This window comes from Gavia stellata, chromosome Z (genome assembly GCF_030936135.1).
Source record: "Gavia stellata isolate bGavSte3 chromosome Z, bGavSte3.hap2, whole genome shotgun sequence".
Classification (NCBI taxonomy): domain Eukaryota; kingdom Metazoa; phylum Chordata; class Aves; order Gaviiformes; family Gaviidae; genus Gavia; species Gavia stellata.
Genome location: NC_082637.1, coordinates 88932229 through 88954263, shown reverse-complemented (window position 1 = coordinate 88954263; position 22035 = coordinate 88932229). Strand labels below are relative to the sequence as shown.

Here is a 22035-nt window from a genome sequence, read left to right as displayed (position 1 = left end):
TGTGCTTATCTAGCAAGCTGAATAACTGATTGCCAATATACACCCCTCTTCCTGTTCCCGGATGCGCTGGTGGGCTGCAGTGTCGTGCCCACCCGTGTCGGTGCTCACAGGGCTCCCCTGCGCTGGAAGGTGTCTGCACGGGAGCGGGTGGGACAGTGAATCCCTGGGTTGTCTGGCATCTCACTGAGCTTTGGCACCCCCAGTACCACACCGCCGTTGGGTGCTCCTGACTGTAGCATGCCCTGAGCCAGGCTGGATGTGCCGTGGCCCCGAGTGGTGATGAGACCCACTGGTGCATCGTCAGTCTTTGGGGTGGGCGCTGGTGAAGGGTTTCAAGGGTCTGGCTTGGGGCCGGCAGGATTTGCACCGAGGCAGGTTTGCATGGCTCCTGGGCTTCTCCTCCTGCTCTCACTGCTCCCAAAAGCCCTCTGGATGTCACTGCTGTCCTTTGCAAGGCAACTGGAAACCCATGTCCTCCTCTCCCACCCAGTCACCTGGCTGGGTCCCTCCCCGCTGCTGCCAGACCACCCGCCTGCTCTCCCGCGCCCCACGGGGGAACACAAAACCCCTTCCCCACCAGCACCACCCCGGCCCGGTGGGTCACGGCAGGGACCCAGGGCTCAGCAGCCTGCCAGCACAGGCTTACCTGGCTTTTGGGACTCTCCACAGGCCCCCACGCGCAGCCCTCGGACCTGGGGGCAGCATCCCCCGAGCTGCCAGGCGGGGAGGAGGAGGTGGGCTGCGCTGCCCACTGCCCCTCACCCACCGCTGGAGATAGTCCGGAGCGACGCCTGTACCAGCAGGGTCTTTTTGGGAAGGTGGCCGGCAAGCTCATGTCGCAGCCTGGCATCGCCCAGGTAGCGGCAGCCCCTCTTCCAGCCGGAGCGATAGCAGGTGGCAGCGGTGGCCACCACTGTCCTCGGATGCTCTTTAGGGAGCAGCCACGGTGGCGGAGGCCGGTGGAGGGGCCGTCACCGTGCCTTTCCTCAGGCACTGCCGCGGTGCCGGGGAAGGTGGCGGAGGTGGCTGCCAGCTGTGCTGCCTGGTACGGGCAGGGGAGCTGCCGTAGGCTGGTGCATCCGTGCGCTGCTCCATCTGAGTTGCCTATGGACAGCGGGGTCTTTTGGCCAGGTCTCCAGAGTAAATCTTGCAGGTCTTAGCCCTAATGAAGGGTGCTCTCTCTTTTAAGCAGCTCCTCTGTCCTCAGGGCAGCTCCTGACCTGAGCAGAGGCTTTGGACCCGAGGAGTGAATTGGAGAACAGGGGGTATGCGGGACCACCCACCCTCCTCAGGGTGGCTTTGAGACGCGTGTCCCTTTTGTTACTTGCTAAATATTTGCTAAACAGGCTGAACGTGTGGGGTTGAAAACGTGCTGGATTTTAATTTCTTGAAGAGGGAGAACTTGGAGGCCAGCCACCTCTCCCCATACATATCCATTAGTTTTCAGGAGCATCCATGGCTCCACAGTAAAATGCTACCAGTGCTCTTGTTTTCATCCTGCAGCTCCCAGTGGTTTTTTCTTGTAGCTCCAAGGTCTGGAGTCCTCTTACAGCGAGAGGAGTTTGTAATTCTTCACAAACTGATGTTAGCTTTCTAGTCCTCTTGCTTGCAAAGAGAGGCTAGAAAATAGCTTCTGGATGTATGCAAAAATTCGAATACTGGAAAAGAAACAGAAGGAAAAAATATTTTATTTAAACACCTTGTGATGACTCAGTTGCTCTTGTGATTTTTGTATTAAACAGCTGGCTCTGCATTTGCGGGAACAGCGATCCCTTGGACCACAAACCTCTCGAGCAGCTGATCCTCTTGGTCATCTTGCAGCTTTCCAGCAGCACAGTGATTACTGTAGAGACAGTCTCACAGAGCCTGCTGTGCTGCTCTTATTAGAAGTATTGCTGTGCCACAGAAAGGAAACAACAATAAAGGGAATATGTTGCTTCTGCATGCGTTAAGAGCACTGATCAAACCACATGAGATCCCATTTCAGACATAATGTGCATTGGAGGGCAAAATTAGATTGAGAAGTAAATGGAGCCTAAAATTTCCATAGCTTTATTCGTCAGAAAGCTGTTTCATTGCGTGGTTTAATTCTCCCTAGTTCTTTCATTCATTGCATGTAGCGTGCTGGCTGGAGTACATTTTAGAAATAATGGGATGAAAAAAACCCATCTTTAATCTGGCAGTGGTTGTGAGGTGTGTAAGGGCCGTTCAGACCTGAGATGCGAGGGGATATGAAAAGCAGAAGCGTGTTACACGGCAGAAGAAGAAGAGTCAGACTGGCACTTTCTGCATTTTAGCAGGAAGAGGTGTTTTGTTTTGGGATTTTTTTGTCTTTTTTTGGCTTTTGGTTTTGGTTTCTTTTGTGTTTAAGTTCTGAACTATTTGAAGTTGGTTTTATTACTTGTATTTTAAAGTAAACTTTCATTTCATTGATGCTGGTAAAATACAATGCACGATGAACTGCACTTGTCCAAAAAAGAGTATTTTCTGGGCTAAGATCTGCTGTGGTGATAAGCCCATTATTCTTATGTGAGATTTCTTTTCTCTCCCCTTCTAACATGTCTGTTTGACAGGATGAGGCTAACTGGTCTCTCAGATAAGTAGACACAGGGGGTTTTTTGCCTTTGAAGGCAACACTTGATGTCATTTCCAAACTAACGCAGATTGCCAAGCAGAGCACTTGATGTGTGGTGAATCCCTTTTGAAACAGGGAAAACTGCAGATCAGTATAATTGGCACCAGCGGTATGACGAGAGCTGGAGGAGAAGCCTGTGCATGTCTCTGTCCCACACGCACCTTTGTGCATCCGTGCTTCCAGGCTGCATTTCCTTGGTCAGTTTTCCTTCCAGAGCCCATGGAAGCTGGCTTGGCTTCCCTCACGCTGCTTCATCAATTCCCACACGCTAATTGTCTGCAACATTGCCTCTTCCCGTCTTGCATTATGAGCTGTGGAAATGCGAACAGGGAGATGTGCCTGTTTCAGGCTGTTTTCAGCAAAGTCTCTGTCCCCTCCTCGCTGTCACCTGGGACAGAGGGATGCCAGTTCTCACCTTTACACTTTATCTCCATATAAAGAGAAGATGTGACCAGACCTGAAACTTGTTTAAGTATCTCCATCAATGTCGGTGTTAAGTACATGGTGGTCTCATCTTTGAGATCTTACTTTGCCCACCAGCAGACTCTGTCCCGTCGGGGCCAGGATGAGCCACCTTCCCCCGCTCCTGAAACCTGGGGTCCGGGGAGACGCTTCTCCTCCACGCTGGTGGAGGGACTGAGCCCTGGACCAGGAGCCACTGGGGACTTAGCCGAGCTCGGGCTGTGGGGGCCTGGTGCCCCCGTAGCCCTTTTTGGGGTCCCCATCTTGGGCTGAGCACACACGGGGTCCAACCTCCTTTGGCTGTGGCAGAGCCCTGCGGACCCCGTGGCTGCTGGTGTATGCTGAGCCGCACTCAAAACTAAGACTGGGGGGAATGGGTTTTCCTGCACTGTGAAAGTATTCAACATTTTTACTTTTTTCAGGTCTATTTCCTGTTAAAAAAACCCCAGATCTGAGGAAAGTTTAACAACTGTCAGTAGTAAACAAGGTAAAACCAGCCCAGGGCAGTGTGCACCTCTTGTTTTCATTTGGACCACTTCTTGTATCTGTCCTCGGTAGCTTACATTTTACATAGCAAAGTCATTCCAAACTTGAAAATGAGATTTTTTTTCTTCTTTTTCTAAAGGAAAATCAAATGTTCTAACATCTTCAAAGATTTTCCCAGAAGCTTTTGGATTTAAAATGCCCAAATGAATAGCCTCTCTGCTTGCATAAACTCCAGGCTTCCACAGTTCAAGGTTTTTTGGGCATTTCTGTCCCTTCATGAAAAGGTTTCATTAAAAAAGGTCTTGGCTGGCTCTGCCATAAAGGCGAACCTGATGGCCGTGGTCTGTTGCATCCTCCGCGCCGTGCGCCAGAGGATGCCCCAGCGCCTGCCCGGCGCGCCCCGGTCCTGAGCTGCGCAGCTGGGCACACCAGCTTCTCTGCCTGTCTGTGCTTGCTTTGCTTTCCGCTTCTTTTTTCTCCCCCTGAATTTATTTAATTGCCAATGAGAACTGGAAGCGCTGGCTAGAGCCCGCAGTGGCTTTCAGGGAGGGACCGCAACAGCGAGTGTGCACACACACCATTGATGGAGCGGAGTGATGCTGGCAGGGATGGCCGGGACACCCCATCCAGGACCCCGCTTTGTGCAGCCCTCAGCTCCTGTGTCAGACCCCCCGCGCGGGCAGCGCGGCTGCTGGGGCACCCTCAACGTGGAGATCATGGCTTGGCGACCTAAGGAAGTCATACGCTTGCCCAGTGCTGCTGAGCCCCCTTTCTCTGCACTGATACGGCGTCAGAGCACGCTTTTTCCCCTGTATCACTGTGCTTGAGCAAATGCTGGGTGCGTTGGTGCTGGCAGCAGGGCAACCCTGGCCGTGGACGGGGTTTCCCAGCGGCTGCCTGTTCGTTGCCTGCTTTGGGGATGACTGTGCTCCTCAGTAACAGAGGTGTTCACAGGTTTTAAGCATGCAGGAACAGTGCAGGGACAAGCGCCCGTGTTGGACTTGCAGGCTGTGCCAGGGAGACTGCAGCCTTCCCCAGAGGACACTCTCCGGCAGGGTGCTGCTCCGGCTGCAGCGTGATGCCCACCGTGCTGCTTGTGCCCTGCTGCTCCTCTGCTGTTCTCCAGGCAGGTATAGGAGGGGAAGGAGCCTGGAGAAGGCATTTAATGGATGTGTTAATAAAATGCCTCCAGACCTCTGCATGTCGTCCCACAAGGTCTCATCCTTATTGTGCTCACCTCCGTCTGCCCTCCATTCCCCTTGGTGCCCTCGACAGACGAAGTGCCGGCAGTGGAGAGTTGTCCTCTCTGGGGTCAGTGGTGCTGTATACCTGGACTGCGGTGGCATCCTCTCCAGCTGTCTGCCACGCTTCCCCACGCTTCCCCACATCCCTCCGCACACGTAGCTGGGCATCTGAGACCCAACCCACCACACCTTGCTGTGCCCGGACCGCTGGCATGCCTGCTGGCCCCACGATGAGCTGGACAGAGAGAATGCTTGCAAGGTGTGAAGGTTTCACTTACCAGGAGCTAGGGAGAGGGAGAGGTTAAATGGTGCTGATGCTTTTAGTACATGGCTAATTGTTGGCCACACAAGAATTAGGGTAGGGGTGGGTTCTTGCAGAGACGTTGTCCACCTAGGATATCTTTTCCTAGTCTCCACACAAATGTCCCCTCCAATACTTCATGTGTGTGTGCGTTAAATGAGTGGTCAAATGTGGGAATTCTAACTTTGTATGTGTTACGGGAGGGGAAGGAGACCCACGCAGCTTTTGAAGATCAAGGTGGATGACAGAGTGCAGCTCAGCTCAAGTCTGCATACAAAGCCTTCGCATACTAGCAACGCCAAGAAGTATGTGAAAAGCTGAACTGTTGGGTTGTTCGTAGTGTGCAAGAGCTCCATGGCTGCAAGGAAGAGGGGACAAGAGTTTTATGCAGCAGCAGCAGCCAAAAGAGATTGTCCAGAAGAGATGAGGCTGAGGGCAGAGCACTCTGCAGCTCCAGGACTCTTGCTTAGAAATTGCAGAGAAAACAGGATGGAGTATTTGTCTGTACTTACCCACTACATTTTTGCTTTACCGAAAGGTACTGTTCTTCCTTCCTTTTTCTTTTCCTTGCCCTGCCTCTTTTTTAAAAGCGTAGTTGTGTCAACGGGAAGAGTAGGAAAGACACCTGCTATGAAGGGCGGCTCTGGACTCCTTCAGACATCTGCCTCTGCCTTGCAGGTGAGGAGAAAAATAGACCCACATCTGCAACCCCTGTTTCAGCGCAGTGTGCTTAATCTGAATTTTATGGCTTTGATAGCAGATTACGGTGCTGCTGTCACAAGCCCTTGCAGCCCCAGTCACAGTGGACACTGCGCATTTCAATACCTCCTCCACTAATCTTTCCCCCACTGCTCCCATTCCCTGGCTGCTAATTTCACGCAGGCACTTAAACATGATGGATAATTGTGTTCTGCTTATCAATGTTTAATTTAAGGGCTGTTCCATCTGACCTGGATGCCCTCTGCAAGAGCTATGCCTCATTATTGATTTCATGGTCACACCTGTGACATTACCTGCTTTGTAGGAAGTAGACTTTGACATTCCTGTGAGGCTTTGGCAGCCAGAGCTAATTGTCAGAAGAATAATCGAGTCAGCAAAATCATTACAGGTGATCTGTGTGTTACCACTGTTTTATCTGCCTCTAATTAGGTGCAGGAGAGGTAACTCATTGCAGTAAGCATGCTGCACTAGGTTTGATGTCCACAAATAGAGCTAGATGAGCACAGGAGGGAAGTTATTCATTAACAACAGCGTTTCGGTGTGTCGGAGTCCTGCGCCGGCAGCATCTTCTTTACTGGCATAACGGGGCAAGATGCAATCCCGCGGGCATCGGCAGGATGCAGAGTCCGAGCTGCATTCAGGCTGGACCCAATGCTGGGGCACGTGCGCAGTGGCTCTGGGCCCAGCGTGGTAATGATGGAGGTGCTGCGCTGCTGTTGTGCCGAGCAAGGAGCAGTGCTTCATATGTGATAAAACCAGATAAGTATTTTAAGACTTGCTCGTCTCTGGTTTGGGGTGCTCCACTGCCCCACGCTGCTGCCCTGGGCAGACCCTGGGTGCAACACGCATGTTCCCAGGCGGTGGGGGGAGCAGGAGCTGAGTGATGGAGCTTGTCAGGTCCTTTTCCTGCTAACGGGGCTGCGTGTTTGGCCAAAACATTTTCTTTGGGGTAATGATTGAAACAACAGGGTTAGCATTATCAAAATCTTCACTGGGCAAAGAAAAAGCTGTGCATAGCGGGAGCTGGATTTTTCAAAACAAAAGTCAGTTCCGGTAACAGGTTTGACTGAAATAGGCTGGAGATTTGGGTTTGCTTCCAGAGATGAAGTTGCTCCCAAAACACCGTCTCTGCCAATTACTTGTTTTTGTTTTCTCCGGTGTTAAGCGAACGCATCCCTGGCTGTAAGGCACCACTCCCTCACTTCTGGGGTAGCCGGTGCCTGGCACGGCAAGGGAGGGCTGCTGAAGTCCATCAATAGAAAAAGCAATGCGTGCTGGCTCCTGGGGGCAGCGGGTTGGTCCCCGGGGGTGCTGGCAGCAGAGCAGCACCAGTGCAGGTCCCTTCCTCCGCCACCGACGTCTGTGGGCACTTGGTGAAGGCGGTTCTGTCTGCCAGGGCTGGGAACCAGAGCTCAGGGGCAGGCGCCATCCTTCTCCCATCGTGCTGCAGGATCTCAGAGACTGCGCGAGGTCATTTCGGAGGGAGCACAGCCGAAAGTCAAGTCCGATCCATCCAACTTGGCTGCCTTTTGGAACGGGTTTGCCCATTCTGCTGGTGCACTGCTGTAGTTGTTATGCAGCATCCCTGCTACAGCCAGCATCGGGATTCCTCGCGTGCAGGGGCTGCCAGGCGAGGAGCTGCAGACCCGCCGACCGAGTGGGATGGCGCTGGAAATGCCTGCCCAGCTCCTCACGTGATCTTGCGGGCAGGTCACAGTGTGCCTGTGTGGCAGCATCTCTTCATCTCCACGTCGCTTAGCGTAAACCTGCATTTTTAAAAATTATTTTCTGGAAAGACACAGAGTGAGGTGAGGAAGCAGCTTCTGCATGGATCCGGGGCGAGGGGGCTCTGCTCTGTGCAGGTGGGCAGGTCTCAGGGGACCCTGCTTTGGGCAGGGGTGGAGAGGGTGTGGGCGCGTGAGATGGACCCTGGGGAGATGCTTTTGGAGCACCCTGGTGCTGGGCATGACGTGGGGTGCGTGCTGCCTTGGGTGGCTGTTTCAGACTGGCTAACACCTCGTGGTGACGCCTGCTTATGAGAGCGAGCACGCGTGGGGATTCGCCGGCACCGCCAGACTGGCTTTTCCAACACTGGCGACCTGTTGGTGTTGAACCTTTGTCTCTGGAGAGGTGGGATTACCCCATTAACCCGATACACTGCCTAATTGTTGACCACACTTCCGAGCTGGTGGCAGTTTCACGTCTGCTGTAAGTATGGAGTGGCGGGTGAAGGCTTCTGTGCACAGCGAGCACCATTTCTGTTGCCACAGCCCGCCGCGCATCTCGGAGAGGAAAATCACCGGCCCATCTATTGCGGAGGATGGTTCTGAGGCAGCAGCAAAAGGGCTCCGTAAGCCCCCTCCCCACCACCTGAACCCCCTGCATTTTCTAATGTATCCTTTGCAGTAATTAATTACCTCTCCAGTGGGTTCATTTCTTTCATACTGTTACTGGCAATCAGTTAGATAAAGGAAAAAAAAAACGTGTTGGTGCCCTGTGGTATTGAAAGTGAAGGGTTTTCACACTGTCAGGGTAATGAATTCTGCAAGGGTTTGAAGCACCTGAGCTTGGGGAAGTCCTCGTGTCATGTGTCTGGGAGTGACAACCCCCAGTGGTTAATTACTGCCATGGATGAGAGCTGAGCTGATAGCAAAATGAGATAATTTCATTAGTAGTTAAATTTGAAGTTAATTGGATTCACGTTTACACACAGTAGTATACAAAGACACTTGGAAACGCTCTTTGCCGCCTTTTGATTTTTTTTTTTTAAAAGGTAAGTGAACTGAAGAATGCTTCTAAACTGCTCCCTCGTTTTTTTCACCATGGTTTGGAGGCAGGAGAATCCTTTGCTGCCACATGCTGCTCATTCCCCCAGCCAGCCTCGGGCAGCTTGTGCCGGAGTGGGGGCTTTCACCAATGCCCGAGTGCTGCTTGTCATTTCTGCTCAGAGGGGTGTTGCTGACCTCTCCTGCAGCTGGCTGCAAAGTAATTTCTTTTATGGAAGAAAATTACTCATTTGCACTTTTTTTGAGAAATGATAATTTGCTTTCGGTGCAAGCGCACTGCCAGCTCCTGGTGAATGGAGGGACGGACTTCTATTGCCTGTCTTCTGCATGCAGAGCCAAGCACTTTGGCACGTGGCTGCGCCCTCTGGTCCCACAGTGCCAACTGATATTGCTGTTATTCGGCATTGTCATATTCTGGTTTTCGGAGTAATGCGGGATGAATTCTGGCAGGGATATGCCTAAGACTGAAAATGATGTGCAACTTTTCATCCCTGTGGTGAACTTGTGATGGTCGTTGTATGTGCGGGAGCATCTGTAACAGAGGCGTTTGCTCTGCTCCCCCCAATGCCAGGTGGCATGCTGGTGCTCCTGATCCCGTGGGGTGCCTTTGCTGTGCAGCTACGGGGTCCCCAGCCCCTCTCCGGATGGCTCTAGCTGGCACGGTATTGGGTGTTCCCAGCTGGATGTACTCCCTCAGCCTGGGGCCTGTTTGCAGGCAACCCCGCCACGCACGTGCACGTCAGTGTGCAGCAGGCGCAGGAGCTGCGCTGTGCTGGTCCTGCGCTGGGAAGCCCCAGAGAAGCGCGTGATCCCAGCAGCACGGGCAGCTCCGTAAGAGGGGCAGTGACTGCACACAGGCTTGTTGGGGCTTTGGAGAGAGCTGGGACTCCAGGCTGAGTGCTTTTCTTGCAGCAGGAGAACAGCAGATTGTCCGTACCTGTACTTAAAAATGAAAGTGAGCTCCTTGCCTCCATCTCCAGGGTGGAGGCTTCTCCAGTCATCTTGACCTCAGGTCTCTTCTGCTCTGCATCTTTGCTTTTTGAAGAGGGGTTATTGCCTGTACCCGTGTGATGCCGTGGGAAGGGTTGTGCAGTGCAGGTAATCCCGTACTCACATTTTTTGTCCAAACACCATTTCTGTTGTTATTACTATTTTTATCCTATCCGTCAACCTACTTCAGACCAGTCTCTGGTTTACTTGCAGTCATGGTGAATGGTGGCACTTTGCACTCTGGCTTGTAGACATAGGATACTGCAAGAAAGTGGTGTACCATGTGGCACCAGCGGCACGCCAGGCTCATGTGGTGGCAGCCCGGCTCCTCAGCATCACACCTGGCTGCTGGATGCTCTCCTGAGTCTCCACAATATGTTGACTCCAGCTGAAGGCTCCAAATCCTCACCTCCTGGCCTTGGCAGCCTGGGCCTGGGTATTGCATGTGCTGCTGAAGGTGAAGGGATGGAGCTTCACTCCTGTGGTGTGGTGGGGAGCATCTGTGGCAAGGTCACCTATGGTAGAGACAGCACGACAGGGACCCAGCCGTGACACAGGAAAGGATGTGCTTCCCATCCTGAGAAGGACATAGCCAGCCTCACCACATCCCGCTCAAAGAACATGGACCTATTCTGCCTTCAGTAACATGAGTACAGTGTATCGTGTGCGTTTTGAACACAACACCCCTTGCACAGGTTGTCTAGACCCTCTCCCCTGAGGTATTTCTCCTTTGGGTGCTGGGTGAGTGATGGGTCCAAGCCGCCTTGCTGGTGGACCCCGTTGAGGTGCTCTCCAGTGACGTGGAGGAGGTCAGCAAGGTGGCCTGGAGGAGGCAGCGGGGTGAAGGAGAAGGCAGGGTCCTCCAGAGGGGTACAAGAGCTCCCATGTGCTCCCCTGTCACGGGGGGGTTCCAGCCGCAGGCCAGCAGGTACCACTGACGGTACCAGCGCTGCTGGGGCTGCCAGCCTCTCCATGGGGAGGCCACTCCAGGCAAGACTTAGCAAGGTATTTGGGTACCTGAAGCTTTAGGCAGTGGCCTCATAGTGTTTGCAGACGTTGTTCTTGGAAAGTCCTGCTAGGCTCTGCTCTGGTCACGCTTCTCTGTAGGCTGGAACTGGCAGCTGAGCTGCTCTGTTCTACATAACGCCAGCCCGGTGAGTCAGGGAGGGAGGCAGCCTGCAGCCAGCCATGGCCCGTTTCCAGCTTTAGGCATCTAAAATACCCTTTAAAAAACCCAGACCAGAGGCACTTAGGAATAAGTGTGTCTTGAAGGACATTGGTCTTTATGTCTCTGTGGCCCACTGCTAAAATGCAGATGTTCATTTCCTCTTGGCTGCTTTGCTCGTGTAGGGTAGGAGCACCCTGGGGTGGATGCTGCTTCTTATCCTCTCTTCATGGCAGGGTTATTAGTGTTTCTCTGAAATAAAGTATTTCAGTGCGATTGAAACTTGCTAATATTGGAGGAAAATCTCATGGCGGACAGGGATGCTCTACCCCCTTTTTCGGGGGAGGAAGCACGTCAGACGCAATTGAGAGGACAAGGTGAGGTTGCAGCACTTGCAGCTCTGCCCTTGGTTTTTGCCAGTCCCCCTTGGCCACCTCCCAGCCCCTGCCTGAGGCCTGGCTACAGTTACCCTGCTATAAACATTGGTTGGCGGATGCCAGAACTTTTAATTTGGAAATGGGATGCGATGGAAACAAGAGCAGACCTGTAGAACAGACCATGAGTGATGTTGTCTTGATTTATGGAGGAGCTGAGATGCTATCTTTCTTGGTGTCTCCAGTGGTGGCTACTCTGCTCAGTGCCCTTGACAATGATCCTAACCACACTGGCTGTGACAGCGGCTTTGGAGAAAGTGAAAAACATTGTAATATTTCGATATATTGAAAAAAAGGCTAGGGCAATTTTTTTTTTTTGTAATAACTATTGGAAAGTGAGGATGGGGAGTGGTCACTGCGGGACAGGACAGGAAGGGAAGTTCGCCTGTTGGCCCACAGACCTGGGTACCTTTGGGAGACGAGGTGCTGAGCTGTTACACAGTGACACCACACCGCCGAGGAAGGGTAGAGTGGTGGTGGCCCTTCTTGGGTCATCAGAGGACTCCTGGATGGTGGTACCAGTGTGGAGGTCAGGCTGTGAGATGCTTTTCTGCGTTATGGACAGCCCTTAGTCAAGGGTCGGTGCTCCCTGCCAGCGCCGGCAGTGAACTTTGCTTCTGCAACCAAATTTAAGTAGATCGCAGGTACTTCTGCCTTCCCCAGGCTGTAGAGATGACATAATCAGAATTTAATTTTGTGCCGGAGAGAAGGAAGCAGGGCAGTGATGAGGGGAGAAGATTTTAATCTAAAAGAGTCATTTTCTTCTTGCATTGAATAATTAGAATTCATGATGCCCTTCCGTAAGGGATCTGGCTTCCCCCTAGAACTGAAGAGCAAATTAATCAATTGTTTTGAACCTTAAATTCTTTCAGGATGTGGATGCACCATAAATATTCTGTAGGAAGGGCCTGAGAGGAACGGCACGCATCCTGATTTGTGGATGCAGCGCGCCGAGGAAAGTGGGGCATGTGCTGAGAGATCGCTGCAGTGATGCCCGCGTGCCAGGCAGTGCCGGAGCATTTCGGCATGGACCCCTTCATCTGATGCGGGTGGTCGGGGAAGAAGCCTTCGTGGCCATGACCCGGGGGTGGTGAGCAGCAATTTGCAATAACACGTCTCTCGTCTCATCAGAGGAGGTCTCATTTCTTTGATGATAACGAAAAAAGAAAGTTCTTAAAATTTTATTTTTAGATCAGTTCAAAATGAAATCATGGCTCAAAATCTCTGCCTGCCAAAAAAGTTAAAAAACAGTTTTGGGTCATGGGAAAACATTTAGTTCCAACCTCTCCAAGCTCTAGGGACTTGAAAAAAACACGGTCATAAAATCAAATGCCTGGGGAAAACAATTTGAACACAAGGATCTGTACATTTCTTCTCATCGGTGGTGCTAAAATCAACATAGTCTTGTAACTTTTCTTGATGATCGGATGTGCCACGTTTTGGTGAAGGAACCTGCGCTCACAGTGATTTCGCTGGCTAACGGGCTCGTTTGGGCCAACAGCATCTTGGAGCTGGCTGGACCCCGAGTGGTCCTGGCCATGCAGAGGTTAGAGGAGTGGGGGCATATCTTTCGGGCAAGGACCAGGGGCTCCCTGCAGCCCAGGGTCCCTTTCTCTTACCTGGAGCGTGCACACAGCTTTTCAGAACCCGGTGCCTGTGCTGAGCTACTGCCTCTGAGCCTGCAGTTCGGCCAGAGGGGCCAGTCCCTGCTGTGAGGTCCCCTCGCTCCTGCCAGCCTCTGGAGGAGCTGCTTGGCAGGACGGCGGAGATGCCAGCAGCGCCGTCCCTTGCCAGGGCGGTGGATCAGGCAGATCCCTGTAGCAGAGCGGTGACCTGAGCGGCGCGTGATGCTCCCCAGGAGTGGATAGCAGCGCCTGCATCCAGCTGCAGACCCGGCCATAGTGTCCCAGGGTAGACGCTACCATGCACCTGAGCACGCGTTGAAGGCAGCTTATCCCTGGATAAGTGTTCTGCCCAAGGATGCCATGGGAGTCCAGGAGAAGACCATGGGTGGCCTCCAGCATTCCCTTTGTGGTGAGGGATGGATCCTTCCTGGTGGGATCGCAGGAGCATCCCTTTCTTCTGGTGGGCCACCTGTGGCCACAGCAGACAGCGATTTACCTGAATTCCTGCTGCGGTGGCAGCAGCAGCCTGCAGGGACGGCTGCTATCCCAGGCTCTGCACACAGGAGGCAGGGTCTGGGCAGGGTCGGGATGTCACTTCTGCGGCACTTTGCGAGCTGCACCATCTGCACCTCTCCTTTTCACTCCGCAGGCAGCAATGTGTCCCGGGCAGTGGTGTGAGGTGTGCCTGGGGAGGCGGGGTGAAGAGAGAGGACCCCAGCCCCCTGGTCCAAGGGCGGAGGGATATGGGGGACACCCCACTGCCTGCTTCTGCGGGGTTATTTCCATGGAAGACCTGTGGGTACTTGAATAAAAAGGCGTGTTTCTGCAGTCTAAGTAAAGAGCACTACCTCAGGCTGTGTCTGTGAATCTGACCCTTCTTCTGGCACCACAGCAAACTATATTTTAAACTATTTTCATGTCTCAATGTCTTGTATTTGTTCTTTTTTTTAACTGGCTTTAATAAGAGATAGAAACAATGTCCTGCATTGTATTTAGAGCTCTGCAAACCATCAGCCTGTGCACTGTGATTTTCTAGAGAGTTTTCTGGGAAAGTGTCATTAAGATCAGTGTTATTTCACATTTCACTGTTTCTGACTTTACAAATCTGAGCTTTGGAGGAACGTGGGAATAGGGGCAAGCAGTCAGAGTTCAGGCGGGCATGTTCCTCTCCCTGCAGAGCTCTGCTCTTCCCCTTCCCGTCTCTCACTTTGTCGGAGCTTTGTGGCAGCTTATAGAGAAAGCAAAACTGTGCCTCCCCTCCCTGCCAGGCTGGAAATCCCATGCTGGTCCTCACAGAGCAGTGATGACAAATGCATGGCTGTGTTCTGGGCACTCGGGGAGATGTAAAACCGTGTCCACTCGTCGCGACGCTCACGTGGTGATTTGTTGGTTTGATTCCTCAGGTCGCGAGCTGGCAAGCACAACCCTCCCAGGATATCCTCCGCACGTCCCTCCTGCCGGACAGGGCAGCTACTCCGCTCCAGCGCTGACAGGAATGGTGCCTGGTGAGTCTTCGAAACGGGGGGGGAGGGCTTGAATAAAAGGAAAGGAAAAAGACAGCGTTTCAGGAGGAGAACGTGGCACTCTGTGGATTCTCTGCGCTGAAGCGAGCATGAGGCAGAGGCCACAGCACTGAAGGGGAAGGGGAGGTGAGGAGCGGTCCTGACTGAAGGAAGACCAGGCTCCCCAGCACGGGAGCTAATCCAGCCCGTAGACTGCTGAAGGAAGTTATTTGCACTGGGATGCTGAAAGAGCCATCAGCCTCCCTTCTGTGGAGCCTGGGGATCGCTCTGTTTTGGACCGTGCCAGACTCTTCCCCTTCGACACAGGCTTTGCTCTAACCCACCTGTTTTTCTCCGAACATGCTGTGTCCCTCCGTGCCACATCCCAGAGTCGCTCGCCCTTGGGGGGTGGACGTGTCCTGACCTCAACATTTCTCTGTGCAAAACTGTGCCCATCCAGCTGACTCCTGAGGGACACTGAGTTGTCCTCAGGACACTGTATTTCTGTAATTCCCTTTCCCTTTCGGAGCCTCGCAGTGAGAAATGCCGGGTGGCACGAGCTGGCCGGTGGCCATCATTTGCCTGCGTGGCCAGTGTGAGCAGGGGGGGTGCAGACGCCCGGGGCAGGCAGAGAGGGGTCTGCAGGTGTGTAACGTCATCGGTGCAACCTTCCATCGCTGTCGGCTGTGGATCTGTGCACGACCCGCAGTAGGATGGCAACATCGAGGTGCTGGAGCGTGTCCAGAGAAGGGCGACGGAGCTGGTGAGGGGTCTGGAGCACAAGTCTGATGAGGAGCGGCTGAGGGAGCTGGGGTTGTTCAGTCTGGAGAAGAGGAGGCTGAGGGGAGACCTCATCGCTCTCTACAACTACCTGAAGGGGGGTTGTGGTGAGGTGGGTGTTGGTCTCTTCTCCCAAGTGACAAGCGACAGGACAAGAGGAAATGGCCTCAAGTTGTGCCAGGGGAGGTTTAGACTGGATATTAGGAAAAATGTCTTTACTGAGAGAGTGGTGAGAGACTGGAATAAGCTGCCCAGGGAAGTGGTGGAGTCACCATCACTGGAGGTGTTCAGGGAACGTGTGGACGAGGCACTGTGGGACATGGTTTAATGGGCATGGTGGTGTTAGTTGATGGTTGGACTTGATGATCTTACAGGTCTTTTCCAACCTTAGCGATTCTGTGATTCTGGCAGCAAGTAATGGTGGGTGTGCAGTGGTGGGAGCACTGACCTGGGCTCACTCCTGCTCACTTCTGAAGGGAGCGGAAGGCCCGATACGTAGACCGGACACGCTTCATAGGGAAGTCTGCTGCCTCCCTAGGGCCCAGGTTAATGATGTAAAGAAGAAGCTTCCTTCCCTAGTACGGCCCTCAGATTATTATCCCCTTTTGATCTTTCAGGTAGGCAATGATGAAGTAGTGAAAAGAAGTCCAAGGGCAAAGAAGAGAGATTTCTGGTCCTTGGGACGACTGGTCCAGGGATTGGGAGCACAGGTCATGTTCTCTTCTATCCCTCCAGCTGTGGGGAATGATGAGGGGGTAAAATGGAAGACCCAGCAGATCAGCGCCTTGCTCCGAGCCTGGTGCTACCGGCAGGACTTTGGGTTCTTTGACCATGGCTTGATTTACCAGACACCAGGCCTGCTGGTAACAGATGGGAAAAGCCTTTCTGACAGGGGGAAGAGGGTTCTAGGAGAAGAATTAGCAGGGCTCATTGAGAGAGCTTTAAACTAGATTTGAAGGGGGACGGGGAGGTAACTGGGCTTGCTAGAGAGGCTCCTGGGTGTAGTAGCTCAGCACTTGTGGGGCAGCGTGCTAGTATTTCTGAGAACCAGAAGGCCTACCACCCCTCAAGGGTGAACATTACACGCACAACTCCCTCCCTGAAATGCCTATACACCAATGCACGCAGCATGGGGAATAAACAGGGAGAATTAGAGATCTGGGTGCGGTCGCAGGGCCATGATCTCATTGCAATTACTGAGACATGGTGGGATAGCTCGCATGACTGGAACACTGTCTTGGATGGCTATGATCTTTATAGGAAAGACAGGCCAGCAAGGCGAGGTGGTGGAGTTGCTCTTTATGTGGGAGAACAACTGGAATGTATTGAGCTCTCCCTGGGGGCGGATGGAGAGCGAGTTGAGAGCTTGTGGGTAAGGATTAAGGGGCAGGCTAATATGGGAGACACTGTTGTGGGTGTTTATTACAGGCCACCTGATCGGGATGGGGAAGCTGATGAGGCCTTCTACAAAGAGCTGAGAGTCGCCTCACAATCACAGGCCTTGGTTCTCATGGGGGACTTCAGTCACCCTGGTATCTGCTGGGAAGACTGCACAGACAGGCACGTACAGTCCAGGAGGTTCCTCCAGTGTACTGATGATAACTTTTTGACTCAGGTGGTGGAGGAGCCAACAAGGAGAGGTGTACTACTGGACCTAGTAGTGACAAACAAAGAGGGACTGGTGGAGGACATTAAGGTTGGGGGCAGCCTTGGCTGTAGCAATCATGAGAAGATAGAGTTTAGGATCATGTGCCGTATGCAGAAAACGACGAGTAGGATTGCAACCTTGGACTTCAGGAGGGCTAACTTTGATCTCCTGAAGGAACTGCTTGGAGAAATCCCACGGGTTAAGGCTCTAGAGGGTAGGGGGGCACAAGAGACCTGGGTGATATTCAAGTCCCACTTCCTCCAAGCTCAGGATTGGTGTATCCCTAAGAGCAAGAAATCAGGCAAGGGAAGCAGGAGACCTGCGTGGTTGAGCAAGGAGCTTCTGAAAAAGCTCAAGTGGAAGAAGGAAGTTTACAGTATGTGGAAGAAGGGACTGACCACTTGGGAAGATTACAAGAATGCTGTCAGAGTATGCAGGGATGAAACGAGGGAAGTCGAGGCCTCCTTGGAATTAAAACTGGCAAGGGATGTCAAGGTCAACAGTAACAGTTTCTTCAAGTAGATTGGAGGCAAAAGGAAAACTAGAGAAAATGTGGGCCCACTGTTGAATGAGACAGGTGCCATGGTGACAGATGATGCAGAGAAGGCGGAGCTCCTGAATGCCTTCTTTGCTTCAGTCTTTACTGCTCCGGCCAGCGCTCAGGAGTCCCAGAGTTTGGAGGTAACAGAGAAAGTCTGGAAGAAGTAAGACTTTCCCTTCGTTGAGAAGGATCAAGTTAGAGACCAGTTAAGTAAACCAGCCATGCACAAGTCCATGGGTCCTGATGGGATGCACCTGCGAGTGCTGAGGGAGCTGGCAGAAATCATTGCTGGGTCACTCTCCATCATCTTTGAAAGGTCCTGGAGAACAGGAAAGGTGCCTGAGGACTGGAGGAAAGCCAATATCACTCCAGTCTTCAAAAAGGGCAAGAAGGAAGACCCAGGAAACTACAGGTCAGTCAGCCTCACTTCCATCCCATCTTTCCAGATGATGGAACAGCTCATTCTGGGCGTCATCTCAAAGAACCTGGAGGAAAAGAACGTTATCAGAAGTAGTCAACATGGATTCACCAAGGGGAAGTCATGTCTGACCAATCTGATAGCCTTCCACGGTGGCATGACTGGATGGATAGATGAGGGGAGGACAGTGGATGTTGTCTACCTTGACTTCAGCAAGGCTTTCGACACCGTGTCCCACATCATCTTCATAGGCAAGCTTAGGAAGCGTGGGTTAGATGAATGGACAGTGGGGTGGATTGAAAACTGGCTGATAGGTGGAGCTCAGAAGGTTGTGATCAGTGGCACAGAGTCTAGTTGGAGGTCTGTAAGAAGTGGTGTTCCCCAGGGGTCAGTACTGGGTCCAGTCCTGTTCAGTATATTCATCAATGACCTGGATGAAGGGAGTGTGCCATCAGCAAGTCTGCTGTTGACACAAAACCGGGAGGAGTGGCAGACGCACCGGAAGGCTGCGCTGCCATTCAGCGTGACCTGGACAGGCTGGAGAGTTGCGCAGAGAGGAACCTTATGAAATTCAACAAAGGCAAGCATAGGGTACTGCACCTGGGGCAGAATAATCCCATGCGTCAGTACAGGTTAGGGGCTGACCTGCTGGAGAGCAGCTCTGTGGAAAGGGACCTGGGAGTCCTGGTGGACAACAGGATGGCCTTGAGCCAGCAGTGTGCCCTTGGGGCCAAGAAGGCCAGTGGCATCTTGGGGTGCATCAAGAAGAGTGTGGCTAGGAGGTCCAGGGAGGTTATCCTCCCCCTCTACTCTGCCCTGGTGAGGCCACATCTGGAGTGCTGTGTCCAGTTCTGGGCTCGCCGGTTCAAGAAGGACGGGAAGCTGCTGGAGAGGGTACAGCAAAGGGCTACGAAGATGATTAGGGGACTGGAACATCTTTCTTATGAGGACAGGCTGAGGGACTTGGGTCTTTTTAGTCTGGAGAAGAGAAGACTGAGGGGGGATCTTATCAGTGCTTCTAAATACTGAAGGGGTGGGTGCCAGGAGGATGGGGCCAGTCTTTTTTGAGGGGTGCCCAGTGACAGGAAGAGAGGTAACGGGCACAAACTTGGTCATAGGAAGTTCCACCTAAACATGAGGAGGAACTTCTTTACTTTGAGGGTGGCAGAGCACTGGAACAGGCTGGCCAGAGAGGTGGTGAAGTCTCCTTCTCTGGAGATATTCAAAACTCGCCTGAACGCATTTCTGTGGAATCTGCTCTAGGTGAACCTGCTCTGGTGGGGTGGTAGGACTGGATGATCTCCAGAGGTCCCTTCCAACCCCTGTCATTCTGTGATTCTGTCATTCTGTGAACACTGGAGGTCAGATACTGCTAGAAATCAGTGCACTTATTTCAGCTTGAAAGAACCACTGGGATTTGTCCCCAAGCTCTGCTGCCTTTGGTCTGCATGTGACAGACACTGCTGGCTACAAGGGAAAGCGGTATTCTGAGGCCCAAATACGTGTGCTAAAAGTCATGAATCTGGCCCCTAAGCATCATATGATTTGAAAAGTGGTGATAACTTGGAGATTCTCTTTCTTTCCCCTATTGCTTTCCAACCCGTAAGGTCATTTGAGCCAGCTCTTTGGAGTCAGCAGGGTCGGAGAGTTACTGAGAAAAACCCCAAGGTGGAATTTCATGTGTTATCACATGGCTCTGGGAGGTGGTGATTCAGAAGAAGATACTCGTAGTAGGAAAGTGGGAGTTGGTGACAGTGATTTGATGTCCAGGCTCTTTTGGGGTCAGCCGTTGTTACCAACTTTGATTATGTTCTGCAAATTGGATTCTACCAGATCGCTAAGGAATCAAGAAAAAATCAGCCATTTTATGTGTGTATTAGGGTTAGAAACTAGCTATGGAAGTTAGATCATAGGTTGCATAGAAACTGATTTTTACCCAGAAGGTCTGAGAGAGCTGCTTTGAGGGTACCAGATGCAGTTTGTGAGGAGTAAGGATAAAAAGTGAACACCTGAAAGCAAGTCTTGTTTGAAAAGAGCGTGAGGCTTGGTTCTTGTTTCACACCATTTCTCATGGAGACACACACATATGGACATTTTCGGTAGGTTTCTTCCGTCCTCAGCCAGGCCTGCCTGACTGCAATGGCACAGCCGACTGCTCACATCAGGTGACGATTTGAACTTGCATGAACTCTTCAGCTCGACCACAAGCTGTAATCGCACCTTGAAGTGTGGGAAGCAGCAGGCTCGGTTGGTCATCTCTGTGTCCAGAGGGGCAGGCATCCTGTCCTGCCGGTCCCCTCCGAGCCTGCCCTGAGCTTAATTAATGGCTAATTAATGCCCTGAGCCCCTCTTCACTCTGGGGGCATCCTCCTGCTGAGGGGGAACATCTGAAAGACCAGGTGCCTTGGATGCATCATTCCTGGTGAAGACAGCAATTTAGAGGCGTTTAGAAACGTTGTGGGAGTCTAGCACCTTTCAGAGTACCTTCCTCTGAAAATCTGACTGTGACACCCAGTTGGTTCCCCGGCTAAGGGGAATACTTGCTCTTCTCTTTCTGAGGTGCTCGGGAATCCGTACCTCAGGAGATATCAGCTATTCAGGAGCAGCTGCCAGGGTGGGATGGCAAAACTGCAGGACGTTGGGCTCGGTGGAGTTCAGCCAGAGGAGATGCAGTGAGGGTTCAGTGATGTAGAGTCGTCTGAGCTGATTTTCCAGGGTAATAGATTTTATTTTTAACTACACATAGGCTTGTGTGACCTATTATATTGAATAACTGCACTGTTCCTCTCACTGGTTCCTTTAATAACAACCTTCTGCTCCAGCTAGTGTGAAGGTCAGCTGCAATTCCTGTAGGTTCTCCTTCTCATTTAAGTGAGAATTTGCTAACTAGCATCCAAAATACCTTCTTCATCCTTCTTTGACTCCTGTCCTTTGCAGGACCAGTTTCAGAGCCTTGCTGGGGAAAGCACCACAGTCCGTGAGGGGCTGACTCAGGACCAGGTGACAGATCCGGTCTGGTGCTGTTGGCACATCCCCTCTTGTTCCGAAGTGGCGAAATCACCGTGCCCGAGCAAGGGCGCATGTTTGTTGTACCAGGTCTCAGGGATTCGTTTCACGACCTGACGCTGCCTCGTCGTCATTTTTGGAACCTCTGTTAGGAATGTGCTTCCTTGATAAGATTTTTAATTGTTAGCCATTGATTTCTGCTCATAATTAAGTAATTGTGTGAGTTAAGTGCTTAGAGATGTGGGAGAAATGTATACATGATAAGACATAGCCAGTGTTTTGTTGCATACTTGTTGCTGCTGCCATCAAACCCGTCTGTCGCCGCACCGCTGGTGTTTTTCCTGCGTCTGCTGGGGTTCCGTAGCACACCTGTGGAGCAGGGGAGACCATCCAGATCCCTAGCATTTCCACGCTGGAAACTGGAAACAGGAGCTGTGTGGATTCAGCTGCTTGCTCTGTGCTTATCTCTCCTCCAGCTCCCCCGCTGTTCATCTGAACAGGAGAGGCTTCTTCCCCTGCTAGCCCCAGGTCCTTCCCTGCCTCTCCCACCATGCCTGGCACGAACACCTGGCGCACGCTCTCAGATTTCCTCCCTTCCTTCCCTGCAAAAACAGGGAGTTACATATCAATAGGGAATTCCCTTTTTTATGTGACTCATGAACGTCTGCGGTGGCCCAGAGAGTATATTAATCGAATGCTTTCCTCTAAAGGAACAAAACAAGCAAACACGTGGCTTCAGTTTCAGTCCAGAGCTTTATGGACTGAGATCTGGCATCACTTGAGGCTCCCGTAAATGCGTTCCCTCTGCAGGTGATGGGCCCTGCATGCTTCTCCTGCCTTTTGGTGGCTGTCAGCCCATAAATGTGACCGGAGAGGAGCTCTCTGAGAGGCTTTGCAGTTCCAGCAGACCACAGTGGTCTGACGGCACAGGGCACAAGTGGAATGCTGCAGTGTGGATGGATGGGCAGAGAGACGGGAAAACAATAGGTTGGGTGGTCAAGCTCGGAGGTGGTGGTTAATGCCACACACCAGCTGGATGCTGGTAGCACGTGCGGTGCTGCAGGGTACGGCCAGGGGTCTGTCCTGGTTATCGTCTTCATCCAGAAATGGGAACGAGCTCACCTCGTCAGGTTTTCTGATGATGCCAAACTGAGGAGTGCCATCAGTATGCTCCAGGGTAGGGCTGTCACGTGAGGCTCCTAGGCAGGCTGGGGGAGGAGTATGAAATCCAACAAGGGCAAACAGAAAATCCTGCACCAGGGAAGGGAGCACTTTGCAACAAAATGGGCTGG

At 52.3% G+C, this 22035-nt stretch overlaps 1 protein-coding gene across 2 annotated transcripts in view; it reads left to right on the top strand.

The window, feature by feature from the left end:
• Nucleotides 1-22035, top strand: part of PAX5 (paired box 5) — a 132298-nt gene that overhangs the window by 81912 nt on the left and 28351 nt on the right. The window contains exon 6 of one of the 2 annotated variants that reach the window (XM_059833827.1): nt 14252-14353. The exons of the other annotated variant lie outside the window; for it this stretch is intronic. Coding sequence (XP_059689810.1) covers nt 14252-14353 — 102 coding nt within the window. The remainder of the gene's footprint in view (nt 1-14251; nt 14354-22035) is intronic. 2 annotated transcript variants of the gene reach the window in all.